The 27,099-nt window shown below is 48.5% G+C and overlaps 1 protein-coding gene across 3 annotated transcripts in view; it reads left to right on the top strand.

The window, feature by feature from the left end:
* The first annotated feature begins 1,102 nt into the window (after positions 1 to 1,102).
* The window catches only part of LOC144137518 (roquin-2-like), a 92,225-nt gene continuing 66,228 nt past the window's right edge, over positions 1,103 to 27,099 (top strand). For 2 of the 3 annotated variants that reach the window (XM_077669476.1, XM_077669475.1), the window contains exons 1-5: positions 1,103 to 1,591; positions 7,027 to 7,545; positions 9,801 to 10,131; positions 16,377 to 16,602; positions 20,925 to 20,999. In XM_077669476.1, coding sequence (XP_077525602.1) covers positions 7,045 to 7,545; positions 9,801 to 10,131; positions 16,377 to 16,602; positions 20,925 to 20,999 — 1,133 coding nt within the window. In that variant the 5' untranslated portion in view covers positions 1,103 to 1,591; positions 7,027 to 7,044. The remainder of the gene's footprint in view (positions 1,592 to 7,026; positions 7,546 to 9,800; positions 10,132 to 16,376; positions 16,603 to 20,924; positions 21,000 to 27,099) is intronic. The other variant, XM_077669477.1, reaches the window with a different exon arrangement.

Below are 27,099 nucleotides of genomic sequence, written 5' to 3'. Positions count from 1 at the left end.
AAAAAAAGCGGACATTAGCCACGTTTTGGCAACGTTAAGGGGAAACGTTGCAAAAATGTTCGGGCAACATTCTGTGCTACCAGGGAAGATGGGGGGGGGGGGGGGGGGAATTCAACTGGAGGACGCTTATTCTCTGTTCTTGTCTCGCTGTCCAACTCCATTTGAAGTCAAAATAACTGGCGTGTCGGCGTTCAGATTCGACGACCCCTGCACTAGAAAACCATCACAGTCAGTGATGATCGTATGTAAATATTCGAGGCCCCGCTATGCGGCTGCTATGCTGTGTTATGTGATGTTGTAGAAGTACACATCTCTGCAGGCAGCGGGCGTGTGATTTGGTGCATATTTCGCGTCCTTTAATAGCGCTTAATTTGTTTATTTGGCGCTATTGCCCCACCTACTCACTAGTATACATGAACCCTGCCGTTCGTAAATCGTGCGGCGTAAAACGTTACGCAAGAATCATCTAGTTTGCGAAAATACGAAACAAAATTTCCACTCGTTTCAAAGGCGGTGCCAGGCCAGCAGTGTCAGCTGAGTCGGCTGCGCAATTCTTGCGTTCGCTTGCATGCTCCCGCTGAAGCAACCTTTTGCAGTTACTTCAGGATATAGGATGAGCAGTGTTCCGTGTTTATGCTACTCGTGAACTTTCCTTTGTCGACTGCACGCAAGAAGAAAAAACTAATTGTCGCCAAACAGTTAAACCACTCAACCCGGCGATACTGTCCCACGCCGCGACCACCGCGACAGCTCGCTCAAAAGAAAGCCAATAAATCGGCTTCTTTTAGCGGATATTATTTTTTAGCCTCTGCAACTACTTTAAGGGCTATTTCATACAGTGTGCAGTCATTTAAACACGCCACAAAGCGCCACAACCAACTTTCACTCTGGTTTGTAATTGAAAACACATTGAGGGCGGCGAGGGTCGTCTGCTTTTGTACTACCCAGAGGCGTCGGCCGCTAGGGGCACTGCATGTCGCCAAAACTCCAGCGCAGGAGGAGTGCGGATAGAGACAGCCCACGCGTTCTTCACTGTGCAAGTAGCCGTGGCGTCGCCTAGCGGTGCCGGAGCCAACTCTTCGGGAGCGTTTTATTGCTCGACTTGAACGGGCGCGAGTGCGATGAGGTGGTCGCCTGCGGGAATTCCAGTTGTAAAGTTGCGGTTGTGGTGGTTGCGTATCTGGACCGTCGTCGCCGCTCTGGTCGCTCCTTCAGCCGTCGTCGTCGTCGTCGTGTGTGGTGCAGAGCGCCTGTGAGAGCGCGAGCAGCGCGAGCCTGTGATCGTAAGCCGCTCGCGGCCTGGTCGGCGAGAAGCAGCCGTTCGGCGGCGGCGGCGGCGGCTCGAGTGTCGCGGTGGTGCCAGCGCCAGCGGCCCGTGATGTTTCGGCTGTTGGGACGATGAAAGGCAAACGCTTTCACCTCATCGTGCGGCTCAAGTCCCTGTTCTGGCTGCCCGCGTAGCCTGCACTGGAGTCCGCGGACTGCTATGCTTGGGCCGCCTTGGGCCGTGGGCTCTGAGACCGCTCCGCCGACCACAGCCTAGTTCTCGCCAGCAGCGGGCCGAACGCGCCGGCTTCTTGTTCCCAGCACGGTAAGCGTCGACACTCGGCCCCCAAATGCTGCGCCGCGTTCAAACGCGCACTGCACCGCAGGCCGCGCGATGAAACCTGTCTTTTCGGCTTCGCACGAGAGAAAACAACGCTCGCGCACGCACGCACGTACAAAGAAACAAAGGTGTAGTGACGTTTGCTACGGAACCCCGCTTTCTAGAAGCTGGCCCCGCAAACTAATCGGTTTCCGCACTCCCAAGAATAAATCTTATCGTTTTCAGGCTGCCCGTCTGGTTAAAGCGTACATTTCCGACGGAGCAGCTACGAAGACGTTCCACGATAGCTCGTTCTGGAAGCGGCCGTGCAAGCGCGTGTTGAGATGCGATACAGCTTCAGCTGTCTCGGTTTATATCTCTGGCCTTTTTTTAGGGGCTTCGAGATAAACTTTGTCCGATTTTTTTCTTTTATGGTGCGCGCCGCAGGTAAACGGCCTTCCTTATCTTCGCTCTCGCTTGTCATTTGCAGCATGTTCGGGGAAGTGCAGGCCTGGTTCGTCGTAGGCATACATTCGGTTTCGTCTTGTGAGCACCCTCGAACATTGCTGCTTCTTGCCGCAGTGTAGTCGCTCTAGAGCAGAGCAGCATTTCATCAATGCTGCCCCATCTACAAGGGATCCGGGGCACCTGGAGATGCATGTTTAGGAGCAATTGCATGGATTTGTACTCTGGGCGTTTCCATTCTCGCGGCAGTTCCCGCGAAAGCCCCCCGAAGCTAGCTTGGCACTCCAAGGAGACCTGGACTTGCCTGTTTTTCTTGGGTCCTCTACTGTGATCACTGAAGTGCCAATATTGAGGGCCAGAAGTAACCTGTGGGACATAACCTAAACCCAAACCACTTCAAGTTCGCCGTTTTATAGCTGAAAGAATAACCCAACTGCCAAAAGTCGACTGCAGTAAAGTGTGCGTTTTTTTTTTCAAGCAGAGCCTGCCTAATAAAAACTTGCAAAACGGCGAAAAAAAGAAAATTGGCGGTTTGGCTGCATTAGCCAGTGTGCATGTGCCGCGCAAGGCAGCGTACAGTCCTCGATACAGTACTATGGCTGTGCACCACTTTGTGGGCATGTAATGCAACACTTAGCTAGACTAACAGCAGAAACGGTTGGCTATGCGCTGGAATTCAAGCCAAATGTTTCGCTTTGAGGTCTTGTATTTGCTGGAATACTGTGAATACTGCAGGCCAGGCATGCTGTCCCAAATACACAAACATTTTTGCAAATATGTACAGCCACGATCTCTTCCGGTAGCAGCCCGACAAACTGCCGTGTGCATGTAAGTGTTGCCACTCGGCAGAGAAATAACCCAAAATTGCTGCTTTCATGGTCTGTAATCTCTTGCTCTTGGGTGTACAGACATCATATCCAAATTTTTGTCGGCAATAAACCAAAGAAATTAGAACAAAATACAATGCTGGTCAGTCAAGGCAAAGTACACAGTGCAGTAAATTATCCTTTGTGATCAATGCTCTCCTGAAGTGCTTAAAAAAATTGCTGGCATGACTGCTTTCAGGAGCACATTCCATTCTGCAATCGATGTGGTTTGCTTGTGCCTAATGAGTTGATTATAGTTGATGGCGTTGATATACTTGACTTCAGAAGTAACTTTATTATGTAGAAGTGATAAGTGGGCAAAGCTTCCTCGAACTGGTAGACATGAGCTTCGAGGGAAAATTATAATTCACTGAAACTAACTAACGCTTGGTTTTGGGCTAGTTGCTTCATCATAAAACAGTGAAAAATCGCTTAAACGAAGACCGTAAAAGAAGACACAGCGCTTGTGTCTGTGTCTTCTTTTACTGTCTTCGTTTATGTGCTGTTTCACTGTTTTATAATTTACTGAAACTGCTTCTCTCTGAATCATTGCTGTCATGTGGATGTCTTTCTTGAAATCTAGATCTCTCATTGGAGGCACACTCAAGTCTGTGTTGCGTAACAGAGGTGCCCCTCTGTGCCAGACTGTGGGCATGTATCACTTTGCTACAACAGCAGCAGTAGCAAATTAACTGACGGGCTTAGGCCTGTCATTTTGCTTTGGGGTCATTCCAGTGGGTGATGGCTACTGCAATATGCGATCTGTTGCTGTGTGCGCTGTTGTGAGCGTCTCTTCAGATTTGTGCAGTTCTGAAGGGTGTGCAGGTCTGCTTTCTGGTTTGTGTAGTGCAAAGTTTCACGAGGAGCACGAAAGCCTGCTCCAAAGCTTTAGGTGCTGAAATTGATCAATAGTGCACCAAATGGGTGGGGAAGGCGCAGAAGGATGTTTGCTGCTTGGGGCAGAAAAGCGAGGGGAGAAATGAGCCACCGTGGTCAAGCTTGCAAGGGGGAACAAATGTTTGCTACATATTTGCACAGGCCCAGTGTGCATGTACCTTTCCTGTATATTTCAACCTGATGACAATTTCATGCCTCCAAATTGAAGGCTGCTGATGTCACATGTAACCTGGATGTGGTGACTATTTGTGCTTGTTGTTCATGGGAAAACTAGCATATCCAGGTTTAGATAACTGGCTGTGTGAAGAAATTCTTGGGCCTATGAATCCCAAACAGATGGGCGGTGCTCAAGAGAAAAACGAAACCAATGAGCTTTTCCCACTAAGGACTGGATGCCCTCTTCCAACCCCCACAACTTGTTTGACCGGGAAGCCGTGACACGCTTCATGTTCGACAAGTCAGTGTTAAGTGCCAAGTGTTCCCAAACGCACTGAGTGCTGTAAACTAAGGCAAAAGCTGCACCTCAAGGCACCCTGGTTAGGCAAGCACCTATTCTCGTATGCACACATGACAACCACAGCTAGGTACAAGGCAGGTCGTTGAACACCCTCTTAGCGAAGCCATGCTCATTTTGTAAGAGTCGCCTCATCCAACTCTGTTTTGTTCAAGTGGTGTTGCCCATTCCCTCGAGTGCTGTTTTGCTGGACTACTTAGTGTTGCTGCTAGAAGGTATCAAGTGTCAAGTACTTGGCATTTGAAGAAGCTGCGAACAGAAACTGTGCACTTTTGGAGCCCAAGTCTTTCCACGACGATTATCAATGACGTGCAGCAGAACCAATGTGCTCCAGGTGGTGCGTTTGCCCTAGTTTGTTCTTTTGTTCCAACTTTTTGTTTTCTCTAACTCTGTTTCTAGCGTCTGAAAAGCACAAATTTCGAGAAAGCACAAATGAAGACCAGCTACAGGCTTGTAGAAGGTAGAATTTTGTTCTGTAAGGAACAAATCAGCTGCGTCGGGAACTGCGTTGCACGATAACATAAAAGCACACATGAATGCTGCCTCTATTTCAGCCCTAAAGGTCTGTCTGGTTGCTGCAGATGCACTCAATGAGCTCCTCTCTGCTTGGGCGGTTGTTGAGCAGCGGCCCGAAGCCGGCACGTTTAGAAAAGGCGGAGCAGACTGGAAGGCCACTGGGCCACGGTACGAGGCAGCCCTCACTCGAGCAATGCTGTGGGCGTCCAGGAGTTTCGGCATGTGACAAATGGGAAAAGCAGCCGCGGGGCAGGTAGGAGAACTGGCCATCGGTGCTACTGAAGGGAAGACTCTTAAAACAATTTCTTTTAGTTTTATAAAACTCCGTGAAACTTGTCTGCCTTGCTGCTTCTTTCCCAGTGATTTCAAATATGCCATTACTTTTTTACTCATTCAATTAGTTACCAAGATAATTAGAGATAACTAGTCATTTCTGGGGAGCAATAGAAAAAACAGTTTTGAGTCATGAAACTGTAATCTTTATATTTACCAATACTGCCCTGCCGATCCCTGCCGAGTACATTAGGAGAGTCGGTTTTTTGATGCACCTATTGGAACTAATTTTACAGCTCATTAAACTTTGGCGTTTGAAATGGGCATTTGAAATGGTTCCTTGCCACTGGTGCCACCAAGGTTTAATGAGCTGTAAAATTAGTTCCAAGCAGTGCATCAAAAAACCGTTTCTCTTATTGCACTCACCAGGCTTAATAGTATTGGAAAATATAAAGATTATGGTTTCATGGCTAACACTGTTTTGCCTATTGTTACTCTCAAAATGGCTAATTATCTCTAATTATCTTGGTAACTAATTGAATGAGTAAAAACATAGTGGCATATTTGAAATCAGTGGGAAAAAAGCAGCAAGGCAGACAAGTTTCATAGATTTAGAAAGTAAAAGAAATTGTTTTAAGGGCAGTGTCCCCCCTGAAACCAGGTGCCAACTGCATTGGAAGGGCCTTTGGGGAACTTTAAGCCTGTTCGGTTGCACCGTTTGAAGCCACCCTCTTGCATTACAAGAAGCGAGAGCCGAACCGTGGAAAGATCCATGTGCAGGTTCCTAATGGGTCACACCTTTCAGGCAGAGCACAATCACCACGGTGCAGCAGGTGCAGACAGCGGCTTTTGCTCTTTCGTGGTTCACAATTGAGTGCTCAACTTGTGATGATAGAAACCGGCCTTTCCCCAAACACTTACACAACATCCTTTGTTGTTTTTTGCCGGTTCGCTTGTGACGCAAAGTCAATGCCTTTTGACTTACCTTGGGGACATTGGATTTGTAAATTTCAAGGTTTATTTCTGAAAGCAAGTTGAATGAGTTGTACAGTGTAAGTATACAAGAGGAGGTCCCAAGGTTAGCAGCTGCAGGCGGGTATCCTACTGCATGTAACCTCAGACTCCCTCAGAAATGAGTCAGATACTGAGGGACCTGTCGTGTTCCGGCACCCTCACTGCCCTGTTTAGTGCAACGGGAATGTTCTGTGGTTCCTGGCGTCTTGTAAACATCTTCACGTTTGGCACTAAGGGTGTGTGTTCATCATTTTAAGTAGATCACATGCTTCCCATTTATATTTTTGATCCATATTTGGGGGGTACCTCAAAGATCACTTGAACACTCCTTGGCAAAAGAAACGTACATACTAGTACTACCACTTGATCCAACTCCTTAACTTGAGGAGTGCTGGCTCCTGGCTTTGGGCAGCAATAGCTGGAATTTTGTGGGGTGGAAGGCATGGGGTGTTCACCTTTCCGCTGCATCGTAAGACAGCTTCATTTGAGAGATTGCCAACGCTAACAGCAACCAGCTAGACTAGATAATCAACCCGCCTGTGTAATTGGCACATCTGGAAAGTAATTCAGTTCGCAATGCTACTTTATAGATGCATGCCAGACAGGCAAAAGGGCAGAGGATGCGTGCCCAGGGCACCTGTAAATGGCGTTATCCAGTAGGGCTTGTTCACAGACTCATCGGGAGCTCAGCTGTGTTTGCCTAATTGTAGCGGTAAGCTCTCCTGAAGTAAGCCCGAGACGCTGCCCTGCGAGCACTGCAGTAGCCCGAAAGCTTTGTTCAGCATAGAGTTGTTTGTGGCCCCATCACGGTGCTGCTGTTGTGGCCCTGCGGGGAATGTGTGTGTGCGTGCCTGGTGCCGTGGTGTGCGGAGGGTACAGCAGTGGCAGCGTGGCAGGGCGCTGCGGGCCCCGCCATGCCTGTGCAGGCCGAGACGGGGGAGGAGGCGGCGGTGGGGCGCTGCCTGCGGGAGATGGCGCTGCTGCTGCGGCCGGCCGGCGGGGGCTGCTGGCTGAGCCGGCCGCTGCAGCGCAAGCTGCTGGCCCTGGTGCACTGCCCGCTGACGGCGGCCGAGGGCCGGGCGCGGGCGGCCCGGGCGGCGCGCTCCCTGGGCGAGCGCTGTGCCCTGGAGCTGCTGCTGCAGCACCACCACCAGCAGCAGCAGGGCGGGGGCGGCCAGCAGCTGAGTGCGGCCCTGTGGGCGGCGGTGCGGGCCCGTGGCTGCCAGTTCCTGGGCCCCCACATGCAGGAGGAGGTGCTGCGCCTGGTGCTGCTCGCCCTGGAGGACGGCTCGCCCCTTTCCCGCAAGGTGCTCGTGCTCTTCGTCGTCCAGCGGCTCGCCCCGCACTTCCCGCAGGCCTCCAAGACCAGCATCGGCCACGTCGTGCAGCTCCTCTACCGGGCCTCCTGCTTCAAGGTGCCCGCTCTCCTCCTCGCGCTGCTGGCAGAAATGGGCTACGCGTAGGGAGGGATGTACGGCCGGTCGCAATGGCACTCCCCCAAACTCTGTGCTTGCAAACATTTCATCACAGCCATAGCAGACACACCCCGGTTTTCAACCAAGGACCTTACCTAGGTGAAGCCGGGCTTTTAAAAAACTTGGCCTTGGCCTTTAAAAAACTTGGTCGCGCTCACAACGAGAAAATCCGTCTGCAAAATGTCGTCGCGTTTAGGCGCCAAACAACGATGGGACTGCAGCTACTGTAATTTTGGTTATCCAATCAGACATTTTGAATTGGGATATATATATATTTGAATATATATTTTTTTTGAACTTGACTGCCGCGCTTGCCCAGGGGCTAAGGCGTTGTGCTGATAAGCCCAAGGACGCGGGTTCCCAGCCACTTTTCTGATGGAGGCGAGAAGAGAAAACGCTTGTGTGTTCGAGATTTCGGCGCAAGTTTAAGATACCTGAGTGGTTAAAATTAATCCGGAGCGCTACACTATGGCGCGCGCCCCATTGCCAGTGTAGCGTTGGCACGTTAAACCTCATAATCACTCAATCAATGTTTTTTAACTTGCCGTTTGAGTGGCAGGGGTGCGACAGGCACTGAGCGGGCGAGTTTTTATCTGTTGACACACTATGCCTATGAGGACAGCCGAGAAAGTCGCTCAAGGCTGTAGCATTTACTCCTACCCTGGCCCCTCCGCGCGCCCATTATGCTGCTTCCATTTTGTGAGCGTTTTTTTTCCTGCTGTCCAAGCTCACTTTCCGAATCTCGAATATATTTTTACGTTATTAGCGCGCTATAAAATAGCGCAAACACAGCGCTAACCGAACGTGCTGTATGTTTGCACATCTATTTGCTCAGCACATCATGTTGCCCAGAGCTGAATACACATTTATTTCTGGCGCTAGTTAACTCAAATCATGCAGGCGGCTGCAAAGGCTTGTGAAAAATTGAAAACGTCAGATGTCCGCCTTCTCAAAGCAAGAACGTAGCGGTGCCTGCCGCAACGAACGAACACTGCAACATATACGCCTCAGTAACACCCATGGTCTTGCCTCAATTTCACAGCTGAGCTACGCGACAACAACTGACTCAAAAACATGCACACTTCGCTCGCACGCTATGTTTGCCAGAAAAAAATGGTGGGCTCACACTAAAAGGACCGGCAGTGTGTGTGCAAATACTCCTGGAAAGGCTAGAATAACATCATGCTGTCGGAGGGGGACATGTTGTCAGGTTGGTGCAGTTTCTCAGTGATAACATGATTTTATTTAACGCTCAAGGGCAGAGCCGGTACAGGCTGTTAACAATTTGTTGTAAGGTATGATTTTATTATCATGCTGCAATGCCATAATGAAGGCCTAATTGTTGTTTCCGAGTTAATGAGCGTGATCTCCTCTGTTTCTGTGCTGACAGCTGGCGTAGCAGCCATTCATGCCAGCGCTGCGCATCTCTTCTGGAGGTAGTGGTAAGGCCCATTCGCACGCGCCGTAGATGATTGAAATGGCTGACCCAGTCATTATAAATCTGGGAACTAGACTGCTTGGCACAGGCAAGTTTGCAGGCTTAGCTTAATCTAGTTGAGTCTCATTCGCTGGAAGTTTGTGGAAAGCTTCTCGTAGCTCAGGGAAGTCTATACCCCGAAATAGTTTGCCAATAAGATTAGGCTGCCAACTAGTCTTTCTTGGGCTTTAAGAAAGTTAATGAAGCTGCCGAAGGATGGAGACAACAAAATATTGAATAGGAAAAAAGAAATGAGGGCTCGCAAGTGATGCTTGCATATGTCAAGATGAAGTGAACATCAGTAGAACTTCGGTTGAGGATTGGTGCGCAGTGAATGTGCCACAAATGTGACAGCGGATGGGCCGTCACCGCTCCATCATTTGGCTGCGGAACAGGCAGGCTGGCGTTGCATTTTTTCCGTGCGCTGCATTCCAGCAAAGGGATGTGTTGCACCTGCTCTTTGGTGGAATGGACCAAGTGTGGCCTACCCACGGTGCAGCTGGCCTTGATTGCACTGGCGAGAAATGGGGCGAGCTAGCCTCACTTTCCCTTTTCTGGAGGGAGGGAGCAGGAGATTTCCGGCTGTTGTTGAGGAGGGAGTCTTGGCGTATGCGACACGAGTTGGCCAGCACCAGCATTGCTTGAACAAAAGCACGCGCGCACACCCGGGAAGCTGGTGGCCACCCCCTTGCGGGCTGCTCTCTCTGTGGGTGCGCAGGTGTCGAAGCGCGAGGGGGACTCGTCCCTGATGCAGCTGCGGGAAGAGTTCTGCTCGTACGAGGCCCTGCGACGGGAGCACGACGCCCAGATCGTGCAGATTGCGAGCGAGGCCGGCCTGCGCATAGCGCCCGAGCAGTGGTCCTCGCTGCTGTACGGGGACGCCGCCCACCGCTCACACATGCAGTCCCTGGTGGACAAGCTGCAGAGCCCGCAGTCCTTCGCCCAGAGCCTGCACGAGCTGACCCTGGCGCTGCAGCGCACGGGGGACCCCGCGGGCCTGGCCGCCCTCCGGCCGCACTTCGACCGCCTGCTGGCCTACCCCTGCGGCGGTGAGTACCACTGCATACCTGCCAGCTCTCCTGATTTACCCAGGAGTCTCCCAATTTTTTACCTATTCTCCCGATTGGACGGGCACAGCCATAAATCTGCCGATAAACGGCGCCAACCCCCGGCTCGAACACAAAACAAAAAAAAGAACTGCATTATTCAGCACAGCCGCATTGCGATTGCCATCACGAGCTGGGTAGCTAGCCGAAGTCGGATGGGAATCCAAGCCGTTTGTGTGCACGGAGTGTACAAGCCTAACTTTTTGTTCACATGTGGTCGGGACAATGCGTTAAGGACTGAATGTAGTACCATTCTGCTTTTCACAGCTCTCTTGACATCATGGCGTCATCGAAACCCAAGAAGAAGTATTTACAATGTTTCTTGAAGTGTTATACTTCAGAATTCTTGTTTCGTACTGTCCAGGAAAGGCGAACAGTTCGGATTTTGCACGACTTGCACATGCAATGGTCATGTCGCATGCGCAAGTCGTGCATGCGCACTGCTGGCGAAAGATCATCAGTCCGGTCCATGCTACGAGAAAACGTACTCGGCTGTATTCTTGAAGAAAGTGAAGTCTGCCACTGTGAAGTCACTGCAAAATAAGTAGGTGAAATTGCTGGACATTAGCTATTGCAACCCTCCTCCTCCCACTTGTAAATAAATGCCTTTTGTGAATAAATTTGATTTGCCTGGTATGCGCGGCATCAGTGTGGCCATGACACCAAGTTAAAAACGAAAGATGAATCTTTTATGTAAACTAGACATTGCATGTGCTGCATAAAAAAAAAAAAAAAGCCCCCTCCCCCCCCCCCACCCTCCTTGCTGTGAACTTCGTGATTTTCGAAGTCCCCAGGTTGGCAGGTATGCCACTGAGTGACTTTCCCGAACACGCACATGCTAAGCTACAGGGATACAGGGACAGCGCGTACCTAGGTGCCTCTAGGGAAGAGTGGGGAATGTGTTGAAAAACTGCTTACTGGTGTCAACGGTGTCGGGCAAGCATTTATTTCGATGCATGAATGAAATTATTTTGGGCCCTGTTATGAATCCGTTACAATAGCCCACCAGCCCTGGTTGGCAGCTTCATGTTGTGGGGCCTTAGCAGTCTCCAGCGTGAGCACTGTTTTTAATCATGAGCAAAGAGCATCTGCTATAGGGACCAGGCAGCTGGACAGGTGGCGCCACCACTCGGCGCTCCCCTCATCAGTGGAATGAGCCGGTGCATTGGACTACACAGCCTCCCGTTGTTTTTGTCGTGTTTGCTTCGGTGCTTTGTATGTTTTGGTAGCGTTGTGAGCAGACATCTGAGATTAAACGAAGTCTAAACAGATGTGTTGGGTTCTTAGATGCAGTAATGACTACGTAAACTTGTCGGACGTGTCTAAAGTTGGGTATCGGCTGCAATGGCATAAGCGCTTTTTGCAGCGATCTGCGCTTGGCTCCACCCGTTCTGACTACGAATAAAACTACTATTATTAGTATTATTTTCTTCTTAAATGCACTCACAGCTACGCAAACTTATTGGATGCTTCTAAGGTTGGGAATGGGCTACATTGACATGGGCGCTTTTTGCAGCGCTCTGCGCCTATGGTTCCGCGCGATCTGAGTAGGAATAAAACTATTAGGAATATTAGTATTCATTTCTACCACTTTAAATTATCTTCTCTGGTTTCAGTGACTACGGTTTCCACGCCAGCCTTAGCGCTGGGATACCTCGATACGTGTGCTTTAATAGAAAGGCACCTGCATACGAGATGGATTACCGTGTAGCCGTAGAAATTTTGCGATAGTTTACACTTTCTGTAACCGTGAGCTTTGTACCTTCGGTTTTGGTGAGCGACACTGTGACAGCATGGGAGCCTGAAAGCCTAAGTGGAAAACCCACGTTTCTGGTGGTCATTTTATCAAGAACCAAAGTTATTCACCAACTCAACAGCCCAAGCTAAAAACCATCCCACCTCCCCTTCCCGTTTTACCCCCTGCGTAGAATAAAGGCTGGCACCGATAGTTAAAAAATGTGGCAGTGTTAACGTCAGCCGGTGTTTTTTAATGCTTAAGTATTCTTTACAGAGTACCTAAAAATCGTGTAATGCCTGGTGAAGACACCAAAAACGCGCGATTAGTTGCCTCAAATATGGGTGCATGAGCCCGAGTCCTCCACCACAGACACATTTCCGACACACTGGAAAAAGTTTAGATTTGGAGAGGGGGCATGGAAGTTCAAAATTAGACAGCAAAATCATCTAATGATTATGATGGTTGAACAGTCAAAGACGCTGCGACCAAAAGACCAAACTGCGTGCTGGTCAAATTCGACGCTTAACCAGTCAAAGTTTAAATCCAGAAGGTAACCAAGGAAACCCATACGATAGAGCTTTGCGATAAACTATCATCGTCGTTAGACAGAGGTGTGCATGATTTTTCAAGCGTAGGTGGCAGCTTGTAAACCGACCGCAGCATTCAGTTGTGAAGCCAAGTACAGGCACGGCCCCTCGATCAAGCGCGCTTGATCTAGGGGCCGTGGTACAGGTTTCGGGCACCCTCCTGTCTTGCGTCCTTCAGTCACGCAGGAATTGGTTTTTGAAAAACCATTTACCAACTAGCCAGAAACCATTGCAATTCTTGTAAAGCAATGCTTCTCCATGACAAGCAATAACATTCTACTATCATGCGTACTATCCTGCGGTATTTATTCTATCAAGGATTCCCGATGACTGTAGTAAGAGCATTTCTGTGAAATTAAACACGTTTCAGCAGTAGGTAATGAAGATACGGAAGCGTCATCCGTCACAATTTCTGTTTTGAGGTAAATCTTCGAAGACACCCTCCAACTTTGTCTTTCGCTTGTGCACGACGTCGGCGCCGTATCGTCATCAACTGCCAAAGGCCTTCGCCGCAGCATTCCTAGATCGGTTGCACACACCGGCTTTGTGGGAGCATTTAGCGGGAATATACTCCTCGATTCGCAAAACTGCATGCAGGCATGAAAAAATTGCATTTTGTGAGTGTTTTGTGCGAAATTAGTCGCAGCTTTGTGGACTTTGTTCCATGTGGTGTGGGGAAGACGTGGTGTTTCTTGATCCATTGTCACAAAATATCTTATGCACACAGCTTAATGGACATTCACTAACTCGTGCAGACCAAGATTGCGGGCCTTTTTGATCTGTTGGTGCTGCGTGGTGTGAGCTGATCATGTGCGAAAGCGCCATCGATAACTCACGTCAGAAGTATCGTCTGCTCCTTGTGTAACAATCCCTTCGGAAGTTCCCTTTATAAAAACACATTTATTAAATGCCCTTTGCATTCGATTTTCAATCAGTGAATGCTTTGCTGCAGTGTAAAGTATTTCCAAATTATAATATCGTCTGCTCGTGTCAGAAATATCGCTTGCTCGCATAACAATACTTTGGCAAGTCTGCTGGCGTCACAATACATGAGCGGACGACGATCTTGCAGGCGATCAGCATACGGCACCAACGGATCGCCGCTCTCCCGGTCTGCGCGTGTTAGTAAATGTCCATTAAGCTGTGTGCATGAGATATTTTGCACATAAGGGATCAAAAAGCACCAAGTTTTCCCCACACCAGTCCGCAAAGCTGCGCCTAATTTTGCACAAAACACTCCTGAACAACCTTCTAACAGCTGGATGAATTTTGGTTGGCGACCGGATTAAATTGCTTGGCACTAAATTCACTGGCACCTAGATTAAATTAGGTGGCATTTAAATTAAATTAGATGGTGCTTGGATTAAATTGGCTGACACCTGGATTAAATTGGATGGCGATTGGATTAAATTGAGCGGGAAAACCTGTAGTTGTATCTAATTTGGCTTCAGGAAAATGGGCCCCGGTCTTTCATAGGAGGGATGTGTGAAGGAATATTTGGATACATAAATTTCGGTGTGTCACTAAACACTTATCACTGGCCCACGAGCCTAATCCACTTGGTCAAATGGGCGTGCACTGCAGTAAAACCTCAGTGTGACCAACTCTGTAAAATTCCCATTTTCTTCGTTACATTGAAATTTTGCCACCTTGAAACTTGCGGCTAACAATGAGCGTGAACCACGAAACGTGGCACCCGTACGGCAGGCACACTGATAGCACCCGCATGGCATGGCGGCCAGCTGTGACAAGCATGAAGGGACACTCTAAACACCTGCCAGAACGAAACTCTGGCTGCAAAGATTGTTGTACATGGGGACGAAAACTGTGCCATGATTGTTCATCCGTGCTGCTAGCAAAAGCGACCATCAAATTACTTTAAGCGAATCCCTAATACTTTGAAAGCTCTGCACTCTGATAAAACGCACCGCCTGACGTTTTGTCGGTTTTCTACGCCTCCTGAAGCAATGCCGAGGCAGCAATTGCTACCGGTCTTGTATGCGCGTGTGAAAAGAACACCCTTACGCACATGAATCACTGAGAGCACTTGGCAACATGCCTGTTTCCATTGGCATTAACCTCAAACGACGATACCTTTCATTTCCCGAAGCTTATACAGCACTGCTGTATGGCCAGAGAAGTGTTGCCAGGCCTCCAGGAGCAGAAAGCATGGGATGACCAGGATGACGCACAGTGTGGCATGATCGAAGCTGGAGGTCTGAACAATGGGAGGTTCCATGTTGAAAGAGGACATTCTGCACACCAGCCAGTTGGGAGTCCATTTGAGCAGTCGAGAAGCGCGACGTATTTTGTTACACGCGCACTTCAAGTGGGGAGAATGTAGTTCATTACACTGAAGTTGGTGACACCGAGGTTTGAGTGTTCTTCCCTACTGTTTTTTCCATTCACCCATCGGGTGCATGTAATGCTTGCTTCCTGGTGTGTCAGCGGCCTTGCAGGCAAAGCAGCTGCGTCAGGGATAGAGTGGTCTCGCCTAGAGAAGCATTGGGGTATCAAGGGTATTGGTGCTGGCCCCTTTTTCTCCTGCAATAGGAAGCGTGCACGTGAGGGGAGCCAGCTGCCGGGATGGGTGACGAACCCGTGTGCTGGGCCTCTTTGCTGCTCCCACAGGGGAGGGGAACAGCCGCTGCTGTTCATGGCAGTCGGGGACTCCCACCACTCCCCTTTCATCAGGTTGTTCCATATGGAGCTTTTCTTGAACAGCCATGCTGTCCGCATTCCTGGAAAAGGGTTTTATGGGAAAAACTGGTGGTGGTAAAATCAATTCAGAATATACGTGCTTACTCACGTAATGTCAATTCAGAATATACGTGTTTACTCATGTAATGAACCCACTTTTTTTTTTTTTGAAATTCTACATGAATTTGGGGGGAGAGTTCATTATGCGGGAAAAAGTTGCGACAGATTTTTCAAAGTTGAAATTTTATGCAATAAAGATGCTAAGTGAAGAGCTGTCAAAACCTTAGCTTTCCAGTAAGAAAACGTAGGTAATTATGTAACCAAATTTCTTTTTTATTCCAAACATGCTGGTAGCCACCTACTCGCCATCGTAGTTATCCTCATCATGAAAGTCGATTGTGGTTTCACATTTGTCGTCAGCCCACAGCGCACCATTTTCCGTGCTGTCAAGGCACTCCAAAACTTCTTTTCCCACACTGAAGAACTTCCCTTCTTTGGCCCGACAAAACACACGGCGATTCCTGTTCATCACCCAAACCTGTTGTTTGTGCCAGTAGTGTACACGCACTGGGTCAACACTGAAGTTTCGCCCAGCTGCGCAGTTTCCATATGCCTCAACGCATGCTCCAAAACCTTCAGTTTAAAACCTGCTGTGCAACTCATGTACTGGCCAATCGTACGCCGCGTACCATGTACACAAAAAATGGTCGGAACACAACTGAACAACAAAACCATGGAGCGTAATGGCGAAACTGCGGAACAGCACTGAGCAGGGAAGGAGTGTGGAGTACGTTTGGTGCTTTGTTCGCATGCCGCAGCGCTTTCATGGCACCTTACGTAAGAAGGTTTGTTGTGTATTCAGCAGGTGGTGCTCCTCAAGCGCGCAATTTTTAAATTGCGAACCATGGAATTCGTGCTCGCGTCTATTTTTTTTGTTAGAATACTTTTTTAGCATTTCTGCCCATACTGTGGTGTGATGTCAAGCTAGTGCGATCGTTGACGGCTTCAGCAACCATGCCGAAAGCACTTTTTATGCAAGGTAATGAGAAAGTAAACTGCAAAGGGCTTGGCGTCCCCCTCCTGCACACCGTGTCCCCTCTGTGCTCGAAGCGGGCACCCTCCTGGCTCCACTGGCGGCGGCAGCAGCAGCGCTTGCCCCGCAGAGTCCCCCCCCAGCTGGGCGGAGCTTGGCCGGTGCGTGGGGGCGGCCCGTGCCTGCCTGCAGGGCGTGGTGTCCTTCCTGGGCCGGCGGGGGGCCGAAGGGGGGGCCGGCCCCGTGGCGGGTGGGCCCCGCTACAAGACCAGCCTGTGCCGGGACGTCGCCCAGCGGGGGTCCTGTCCCCGGGGCGCCCACTGCACCTTTGCCCACTCCCAGGAGGAGATGGACAGGTACGGCCTCTGCTCGGGGGGCTTCCATCACAGGCACGCACCCAGGATTGATAGCGAGGGTTCGTAGATGCTGCGGCAGCTTCAGCTGTGAACATTTTTTTTTTCAACTCAGGAGCGCAATTGCAGTCTTTACAATGAAATGGCGCGTGTGGCCCTGTTCTGTATTGTATCAGGAGGGCATGTTTTTTAAGGGGGCCATGAGGACAATATACAACTTTGTGTTTGGGAACTCACTCTGCTCCACTGCTCCATCCAAGCCACGAGAGGTGATTTTTAACTGAAAAAAAAAAGGGGGGGGGGGGGGGAGGAAGAAATATCAAGATTCTAATTCCGCACCACAAGGGTGACAGTGTAGACACCAGCACTAAAAACACACCTCACAGCCGAATTCAAGCAATACAATCAAATGGATCTAGAGGCTCCATTACAATTACCATGTTTTGCGGTGTATAAGTCGCATGTTTTTTTCTTAAATTTTTGTTGGTGCATCTTATCCACTGGTGCGACTTTATGTATGGAATAAAACCGGTTCATGGCGGCTGCACGTGGTTTGGGCTCGAAAAGGTGCCTGTGTGCTGTGGGAATGTCAGCGCATGGTAAGAGACACAGTCTGTGGTCTAAATGAATTCGAAGCCCACCACTACGGCATTTCTCAGAGCCCATATGTTGCTTCGGGACGTTAAACCAAACAATTTGCAGCTTTTGTTGTCAAAAACAATAATGGCCTGCGACAACCGCGCGCCATTTTCGGCCACGCACAGTAGCTACAGTTCAAAATAAATTCGAAGTAACATTGTGGGATATCAGGGGTTCCTCAGGGACCTTGCCAGCACTCTGGGGGTAGGCCCCCACGCTGGGGTAGGCCCCCACAACATCAAATTGGGTTGCAAAAACAAAATGCAGCTTATAAATTATTACAGACAGTTTACTCTGAAGTAGGGAGATGTGCTGCTAATTTTTAAAATGACAACTTGCTGATAAGTTTCAATTTTCAGGCGACTTCTGTTCTCGTCGCTTCCGTCCGCCATGACACCTTTATTGCGCTAATCGTTGCGGCGTGCTTCACATGTATAGCATCCGTCGTGTCCTAGTTCTTGCTAACAATGACGCTGCCTGTAGGCGAAAAAGTTACGATGCGAAGTTCAAGCTACGTGCAGTTGCATTTGCACAAGAACATAGAAACCGGGCTGCGGGAAGGCAGTTCGAGGTTAGTGAGAAAATTATACGGGACTGGCGCAAAGCCACCAGTGTGCTCCAGACTATGAAATTGACAAGGGAGGCCAACCGCGGCAAGAAAGCATGCTGGCCAGAGTTCGAGGATCATCTGCGCATGTGGGTGCTTGAGCAACGGGCCGAAGGTCTTCGCCCTGTCTACAGTGCCCAGGGCGAAGACACTTGCAACAGAGATACAGTTGGATACGAGGAAGGCAGTTTTAGCTGGGTTCATAAAGGCCAGACTGATTCCATCCGCCAGTGGTGATGATGTTGGCGAAAGGTGAAGACATCAGTGAATCGGAGGACGACAGCGATGCACCGTAGGAACTCCCACTTGAAGTTGCTGAATTGTTTGTGAGGAGAAGGCTTCCATGGTTTTGTCTAAACGCCGTCTGTGAGTACGTGCTTTCTTTGTGTGTCAATAAACCAATTTTGAGAAGTTCTGTCTAGACTTTGGACGGTAGATGCACGTGTCTAGCACTGCTTACCGGGGGTTGCGTTCAGAGGTGGCGGCCGCTGCAACCATGTACTTTCGCCACACTTTTTAACGAATTGATCCTCTATGAGTTTACCTGATTAACAAGTGCGTCTTGTACACTGGTGCGTCTTAATCACCGGTGTGACTTATATAAGTTGTTTTTTTTTTTTCAGAAAAACTGTCGTTTTGAGGGGGTTGCGACTTATACAAAGGTGCGAGTTATAGGCTGGAAAATACGGTACCTCGTCATGTTTTTTTGGCAGTGGCTCTGGTTGGAGGCCACCAAATCAACTAACACAAGATTTTGTGACATCACAGAAAAATGGCTGTGAAGTTGCCACTGCTTCACATGTCTTCTTTAATATCCCCACTATCCCCGCAAGGCATGTCTTCAGTGGGCAACGGGTAAATTTTTGCAGGAAAGAAACCCCTCACTGTATCTTGGTAAAACCCAGTACAGTTAAACCGCGATGTAACGAAGTCGGTAAAATTCATAATTTACTTCATTACATTGAAATTCGCGGTTTTAAAGAAGTGTTCATCCCGTGAAGCATTTCCTGTGAAAGAAAATGTGGCGCGCATACATGGCTGGTGCAGTGTTTGTTTCTATCGGAGCTTAATCATCTACGTCGGAAAACGCGTGTTTTCTGTTTCTGTCGGAGCTTAATCATCTACGTCGGAAAACGCGTGTTTTCTGTTTCTGTCGGAGCTTAATCGTCTACGTCTGCGTGGGAAAACGCACCCTGCCAGCCACAGGCGCGCTGACACAGCCGCGGAGACAACCCGCACGATGTGAGTAGCTCCAGCGACAGCTTCCGCTCGCTGAAACGCAACTCGAGGGGCAAACGAGAAAGGCATGCGAGAAAAAAAGTGGATAACGTGGGCAAAATTTTCACTGTAAAGCGTCATATGCGCTGCTTGCGAAATCTCCCATCAAATATCCTCAGCGTCCCCGAGCACTTCGAAGCTCCCACCATATGGTGCACGCCTCCTCATTGGCGAAACTGGTCAGGCTCCTCCCATGCCGCGTGCAGCGTGAGTCACTTCCTGGCGCAGAAGCCGCCGCCTGCGCGCAATCGCGGACACGGGCGTGAAAAAAACGCACGTACAAGGCTTATAAAGATTCACAAATGCTTGCTGGAACGATGAAATCCAACAAACATGAGCGAACTCAAACGAAGGGCAAAGCGGCGGCATGCGGTGGCGGTGGCCCCGCAAGAGGCGATTAGGCTTACCATCGCGGAGGATGTTTGATGGGCACTTTTGTAAGCGGCGCGCATGACGTTTTACTGTGAAAATTTCGCCCACGTTATCCGCTTTTTTTTCTCGTGTGCCCTTCTCATTTGCCCCTTGAGTTGCATTTCAGCAAGTGGTTGGAAGCGGTCGCTGGAGCTACCCACATCGTGCGGGTGGTCTTCGCAGCTGCGTCAGCGTGCCTGTGGCTTGTGGGGCGCGTTTTGCGTTTTTGCGGGGAGAAAACGCTCCGTGCGGTTCACGCTGATGCCCGCGTAGATAGAAACTGAAACAGTGCGCCAGCCATGTATGCACGCCATGCAGTTTGTAGGCAAGGGCTCACAGACCTGTGGCTCACAGACCCGTGGCTCGCAGCATCCGCGGCATTGCCGTTCGCGTTTTATTGAGACCCCATTTCGGCGCTTGCGTCTCCCAAAATATACCTCTACAACTTAAATTTCGTGTCTAGTTCTCCATGGAACTTTGTTACATTGAAATTCCGGCAAACGGGACTTTGTTACACAGAGGGTGAAAATACATGGTGTGCGTACACTTGAAGTTACAAAACGAAAAATTTCGTGGTTCGTTACATCGAGGGTTTTGTTACATAGAAGCTCGTTACATCGAGGTTTAACTGTATTTCCAATGTGCCTACCAAATTCCACTGCTCTGAGCCAGATAGCGCGGCGTTGAAAGCCACCAGGGCAGTGAGGAATGCGTATGGAGAGAGTGTGCTTTGAAGCCTGGCCATCGGGTGGTCAGCGCTTCCTTCCAAGGCACGAAGTGGCGATGGCATGTTTTGCAGCTTTGTAAGGGTTCCAGGTGAGCATTCCCAGCAGAGATGGGTGGCCAAATTTTGTGATGCGTGTTTCTTTTTCTTTTTCTATGGGTGTACGCCTGCTGCCTTCATAATAAATTGTGCTGATATTCAGCCCGTCTGGTGCCGTAACCTACCATGTGTTCCCTGCGCTAAGCCTTCTCTTTCAGCCTGAGCCACAGTCATGAAACTGCTAGGATATGCAGCAGCCATTTGGAATGTGTTGCCCAGTGTCATGGCTTCGTGCACTAATTCGTGCAGTGTAGCTACTTAGCTGCCAGCATTGACGTGATACCACTTGCACATTTTTTCACCCACATTTTGCTGTCCATCTCTTCGGTTACTCAAAATTTTGCCCCCTGGTTTCAATTTTTCTCCTTTCTATTCTTCTCGCTGTGTACACTTTGGCTGCCTGTTTGCCTATTTGCTCCCCTTGAGGAGCAAATAGGCAACCTTTCTCAGCTACTAGCTGGGCTGCGACTGGGCAATGCAGAAGGGGTGCTGTGTCCTGTTGGGACAGAGAGGCTTGGTGTGCCTCCTGATTGGCAGCAGCTTTTGCCGCTTTGCTGTCGCACGCAGGCATCGTGCCAGGCGGGCCCCCCGGACCGACTCCAAGCCTGCGCTCTTCAGTGAGACCAGGATTGTGACCAACAGGTGGGATTTTTTGCCGCCTGGCCAGGGGCCAAGTGGGGCCGGGCCACAGAGTTTCTTTGTAAGTAGGAAACTGCCCCTGGGAATCCATGTCGTCGGGAAGTGGGGGGGGGGGGGGGAGGGGGGGTGTTATGGGAAGACACCTTGTGATGTTATAAGGTTTCGAGGACTCGAGACGAGGTACTCGGAGGTACAGATCAGAGACTGCAGCACGGTTCGTAACTATGCGAGGAAGAACATTTATGACTGACAATAAAGATGCCGGGAGGCGCAACACAGATACAGAGTACAGTTGAAATGTTCAGGTGGCGGAAATGATGCGGACAACGGAACAGTCCAATTCGTAACCGATAAACAAAGTGGAATGGGTGCAGTCTTACGATTCAACAAGTCTCGCTGCGGTTGCAGAGGCGAAGTGTTGACATCTGTGTTGTCAGGTAAAGCAGCGGATGCAGAGAGCTGCGGCACGATGCTTCCTCGGCCTCTTGTGGAGGGTGCAGACGTGGTGCCTGACTGTCCGGTCGACAGACGCAGGACACCGTGGTTCTGGCCGTCCGGTCGACAGGCCGCAGAACCTTACGACTCCGCTTTCCTCTTCGTCATCAGGATACCATTCAACCATCATTCTCTTTGTTGCGCCGCACACCTCTAGTGGATTGTCCATAGTCTTTTGATTTTTACACCTTATCACATCACACACCTGCTTCTGGCTAGGGCTTGGCCTAACAATAGGATTCTTAAAGGAGTAGTGACACGAAATTTCAAAGCTGAGATAACTATGTAAAGTGATTCCTTTTTATCAGGAGATATCTCCCTGCAAGTTTCAACAGCAGCCGTTCGGCGTAACATATTTTAAATCCATTTTAATCTTCACCCGCACGCGAAAGCCCAGAGCGGGCTGACACTACATCATCTGCTACTTGCCCCAAACTGCCGACGTCGGGGCTCCCGTAACGAAGCCGACGCGCTAGCTGTGGTTGGCGCGCTGCTCCGGCGTGTGTACACGTCATGGTTTTGGGACTGACGGCATGCTGCCCGGACGGCATGCTGCCCGGACTGACGGCATGCTGCTCGTATTGTCGAAACCGAAACTGACACGAATAAACGACGCCATAAATGATTGTTTACACTGCGATCAACTGTCTAATGTGCCATTCTTTGATTAGTGGGCTGGTAGGCACGCATAGCAGTGAAGAAAAACGTTACACGAAAAGTTCGGGTCAGTCCTCTAAGCTGTTTTTTGGATTTTCTTTCTTCACTATGCATTAGCATGTCTTTGAGCTACGAATTAGCTGAAATCCTTTCTGTTTTGTGGTAGCCATGAGCCGTGGCAACTGCGTGTTCGGTGAAAGAGCAGGCAGTGCGTGATCGTACGTAATGTTGGTCATGCCGGAGCTGAAGGAATGCGTGACTGAGTGTGTAATATGCCGCCGCGAAAGTTGTAGCTGACGACGAAAAAAGAAACTAAACATATTTCGACGAAGACAAGATACGACAGATATGGGCGCCTGTGCCTGTCCTATCTTGTCTTTGTCCACGACTGTTTAACGCCACGTTTTTATTCAAGTATGAAGTAACTCGCTCAGCAACAAGTTTTAAACTAGCTGACGGTTGGGGCACCGGCTCACTATGAAGGTGACGTTTTCTTAGGCACACTCAAAAACATGTCCAAGCTCATTAAACAACCTATTATTTGAAATAATGACAAAATAATAAAATGAGTCTGTAATATTGAAGTTTCCCCTAAAATGTTAACATTGTGTTAACCACCAGCTTGGTCTGCAGAATAGTAGGCACAACCGTTCCGCAAAAATACGCTTTACGTCCTTTTTCTTATCTTTAGAACAGCCTGTTTTATTTGCCACATAATAACACACCATTCTTCGCATTTTTGTGTCACTGTTCAAATGTAAGGCCACTAAAACGTTTCTATCCAAGCCAATGACGAAGCTAAGGCGGGCGTATGGTACGATGGAGTTCCATGACGGCACGGGCGGCCCTGATATGAGCCGCATAGACATATTGTAAGAAACTCTATGAAGCCGGGTAAGAAGTGTCGCATGACTGCGGACCGGATTGAACCCCATGTACCCTGACAATTCATATATAGGGTCCGGAACCTGGAGTTTGCTGCGCAACGCTAGTGCCATTTTTTTGCAGTAGTGGCGAAAAACGGAAGTTACGGACGAAAAAAAAAGCTGCCGCAGCTGTGGGCGCGATGCCACATCAGCGGCATGTTGTTATTTTTTTTTTGAGCGCGAGCGCTGTCTTTTCTTGCAGCGAGTTTTTCCCCAGGCAGTAGGGCCCGAACGTTAATTACCTAATTTAGGTTAATTAGTTAATTATTGATTAGCCAGATTGGCTTAAAAGTCAGTGATGTCAATAGGGGTTGTGAGGTATCAAATTAAAGGTCTCGATGAGGGGAATCACGTGGGAGAAATTAAAAATTGCTTCCTGGTAATAGTCATGAGATAATCACGTGAGTCATAGATTGGGTTAGCAGTGAAAATGATGACAGTAGGGCTTGTGAGGTATCAAATTAAAGGTCTCGATGAGGGGAATCATGGGGGACAAACTAGAAATCGCTTCCTGGTTATAGTCATGAGATAGTCAGAGTCATAGAATGGGTTAAAAGTCAAATTGATGCGACTAGGGCTTGTGTGGTATCAAATAAAGGTCTCGATGAGTGGAATCATAGGGGACAAACTAGAAATCGCTTCCTGGTTATAGTCGTGAGATGGTCACGGAGTCATAGAATGGGTTAAAAGTCAAAGTGATGCGACTAGGGCTTGTGAGGTATCAAATTAAAGGTCTCAATGAGTGGAATCATGGTAGACAAATTAAAAATCGCTTCCTGGTTATAGTCATGAGATAGTCAGACTCATAGAATGGGTTAAAAGTCAAAGTGATGCCACTAAGGCTTGTGAGGTATCAAATTAAAGGTTTCGATGAGGGGAATCACATGGTACAAATTATAAGTTGCTTCCTGGTTAGAATCAAGAGATAGTCACGTGAGTCATAGAATAGGTTAAAAGTCAAAGTGATGCGACTAGGGCTTGTGAGATATCAAATTAAAGGTCTGGATTAGGGGAATCACGTGGGAGAAATTAAAAACTACTTCCTAATAATAGTCATGAGATAATCACGTGAGTCATGCATTGGGTTAGCAGTGAAAGTGATGCCAGTAGGGCTTGTGAGGTATCAAATTAAAGGTCTCAATGAGGGGAATCATGGGGGACACATTAAAAATCGCTTCCTGGTTATAGGCATGAGATAGTCACGTGAGTCATAGATTGGGATAAAAGTGATAATCACGTGAGTCATAGAGATAATCACGTGAGTCATAGATTTGATTAGCAGTCAAAGTGATGCGACTGGGGCTTGTGAGGTATCAAATTAAAGGTCTCGATGAGGGGAATCATGGGGGACAAACTAGAAATCGCTTCCTGGTTATAGTCATGAGATAGTCAGAGTCATAGAATGGGTTAAAAGTCAAATTGATGCGACTAGGGCTTGTGTGGTATCAAATAAAGGTCTCGATGAGTGGAATCATAGGGGACAAACTAGAAATCGCTTCCTGGTTATAGTCGTGAGATGGTCACGGAGTCATAGAATGGGTTAAAAGTCAAAGTGATGCGACTAGGGCTTGTGAGGTATCAAATTAAAGGTCTCAATGAGTGGAATCATGGTAGACAAATTAAAAATCGCTTCCTGGTTATAGTCATGAGATAGTCAGACTCATAGAATGGGTTAAAAGTCAAAGTGATGCCACTAAGGCTTGTGAGGTATCAAATTAAAGGTTTCGATGAGGGGAATCACATGGTACAAATTATAAGTTGCTTCCTGGTTAGAATCAAGAGATAGTCACGTGAGTCATAGAATAGGTTAAAAGTCAAAGTGATGCGACTAGGGCTTGTGAGATATCAAATTAAAGGTCTGGATTAGGGGAATCACGTGGGAGAAATTAAAAACTACTTCCTAATAATAGTCATGAGATAATCACGTGAGTCATGCATTGGGTTAGCAGTGAAAGTGATGCCAGTAGGGCTTGTGAGGTATCAAATTAAAGGTCTCAATGAGGGGAATCATGGGGGACACATTAAAAATCGCTTCCTGGTTATAGGCATGAGATAGTCACGTGAGTCATAGATTGGGATAAAAGTGATAATCACGTGAGTCATAGAGATAATCACGTGAGTCATAGATTTGATTAGCAGTCAAAGTGATGCGACTGGGGCTTGTGAGGTATCAAATTAAAGGTCTCGATGAGGGGAATCATGGGGGACAATTTAGAAATCGCTTCCTGGTTATAATCATGAGATAGTCACGTGAGTCATAGATTGGGTTAAAAGTCAATGTGATGCCCCTAGGGCTTGTGAGGCATCAAATTAAAGGTCTCGATGAGGGGAATCATGGGGGACAAATTAATAATCGCTTCCTGGTTATAGTCATGAGATAGTCACGTGAGTCATAGATTCGGCTAAAAGTCAAATTGATGCCACTCGGCTTGTGAGGTTTCAAATTAAAGGGCTTGACGAGGGGGATCACATGAGACAAATTAGAAATTGCATTCTGGTTATAGTCGCGAGCTAGTCACGTGAGTCATAGATTGGGTTAAAAGTAAAAGTGGTGCCACTAGGGCTTGTGAGGTATAAAATTAAAGGTGTCGATTAGGAGAATTACGTGGGACAAATTAAATATTGCTTCCTTCTTATAGTCATGAGATAGTGACGTGAGTCGTAAATTGGGTTAAAAGTGAAAGTGATGCCCTAGAGCTTGTTATGGCCCCCCCTAATGTAAAAAAGTTGCACATGCGAGAAAGGGGCTGATGGGGTGTTGAAAATTGTGCTAGGAATGTGTGTTCGCGCTGGTAGTGAAAGCCACAATCCCATATCTGCACAAGATCCCTGCATCCCAAAATCCAAAGTCGGCCATGAGTCGTTCGGGGGGAAAATTCGTTTTTTAAGCTCGCCGCAAGCAGACTTGTTCAGTTTGTGCTTCCTTCAAGCTCCCCTATTCTAAGGGAAGATTTTGTGCATCTTCAATTTTACTGGGGTCTTCTGACCCGTTTCTGAATGAGAACAGAAGGAGCTCTGCAGGCTGAGTGGTCGACGCAGCACCGGGGCTTCCGAATAGGACGTTACCTACCGGGGCCCAATCGCGAAAGGCAGCCACTGCTCTTACCGCACAATGGGCAGGGGTCGTTTGCTTTCGCGAAAAAAAAAAGGCTGTTTGAGTGTATTTTCACAAGCAATAAACACCTTTTCCTTCCTGATTCAGTGTCAAGAAAACTATAAAGGAATGCCACCAACAAATGTTTTGAAAAGCCCTTCGGCAGCCTTTTAAAAGCATGTCAAGCTTTTAATATGTTTCGAATGGTGTTTTTTCTATTTTCGATATTTTTCTAAAAAAAACATGAAAGGAAAATTTCTTTCACACCCTTCACTATTGATGGAAACTTACAACTCTACTGAGGTGGCATCTCCTTGCAATTCGAAATGACGCTTTTGTCATATATAAAAAAATAAATGTATTCATTTGTTTTCTTTCGTTATTGATGCTTTGTTACTTGTGGCTGATATGCCATGGGGAGCAACGTACGTAGCACCAACAAAATAATGTACCAGGATGGTAAACATATTTATGGTGCATTACGTTTTTATGGTAGTAAACAAATATACACATGACGAACCAGCGCGCTTCGGAAGCCGTTTTACGTCCCCTGTCAGTCTTACAGCAGTAACTGAAAATAGCACCCGTTGCAGTGGCTCAGTTATGCTGCTGAGCCCAAGGACGTGGGTTTGATCTCGTTCGCGATCTCTGCTTTTCATATGAAGGAGAAAAAAAAGACGATCGTATGTCGAGATTTCGTCGCGTGTTAAAGGTGCCCAGGTGCTCAAAAGTAATCCAGAGCCCTCGTGGCCCAGGTGCACAGCAGCGGCACGTAAACTCCCATAATTTGAATCTAAAAAGACCCTGTATCTCCGTCCTTTGCTGCAAATGCCATCGAAAGACAGTAGTCTTCTGCCATCCGTGCCTGTAAAACCCCCTTGTCTCTCTCCCCCCCCCCCCCCCCCCCCCCCCCCCTCCTGGTCTCTTCCGC

The sequence above is a fragment of the Haemaphysalis longicornis genome, unplaced genomic scaffold (assembly GCF_048455015.1).
Source record: "Haemaphysalis longicornis isolate Haplotype H1 unplaced genomic scaffold, Haemaphysalis longicornis Haplotype H1 scaffold_1, whole genome shotgun sequence".
Classification (NCBI taxonomy): Eukaryota; Metazoa; Arthropoda; class Arachnida; order Ixodida; family Ixodidae; genus Haemaphysalis; species Haemaphysalis longicornis.
This window is presented reverse-complemented; position numbering and strand designations above follow the sequence as displayed.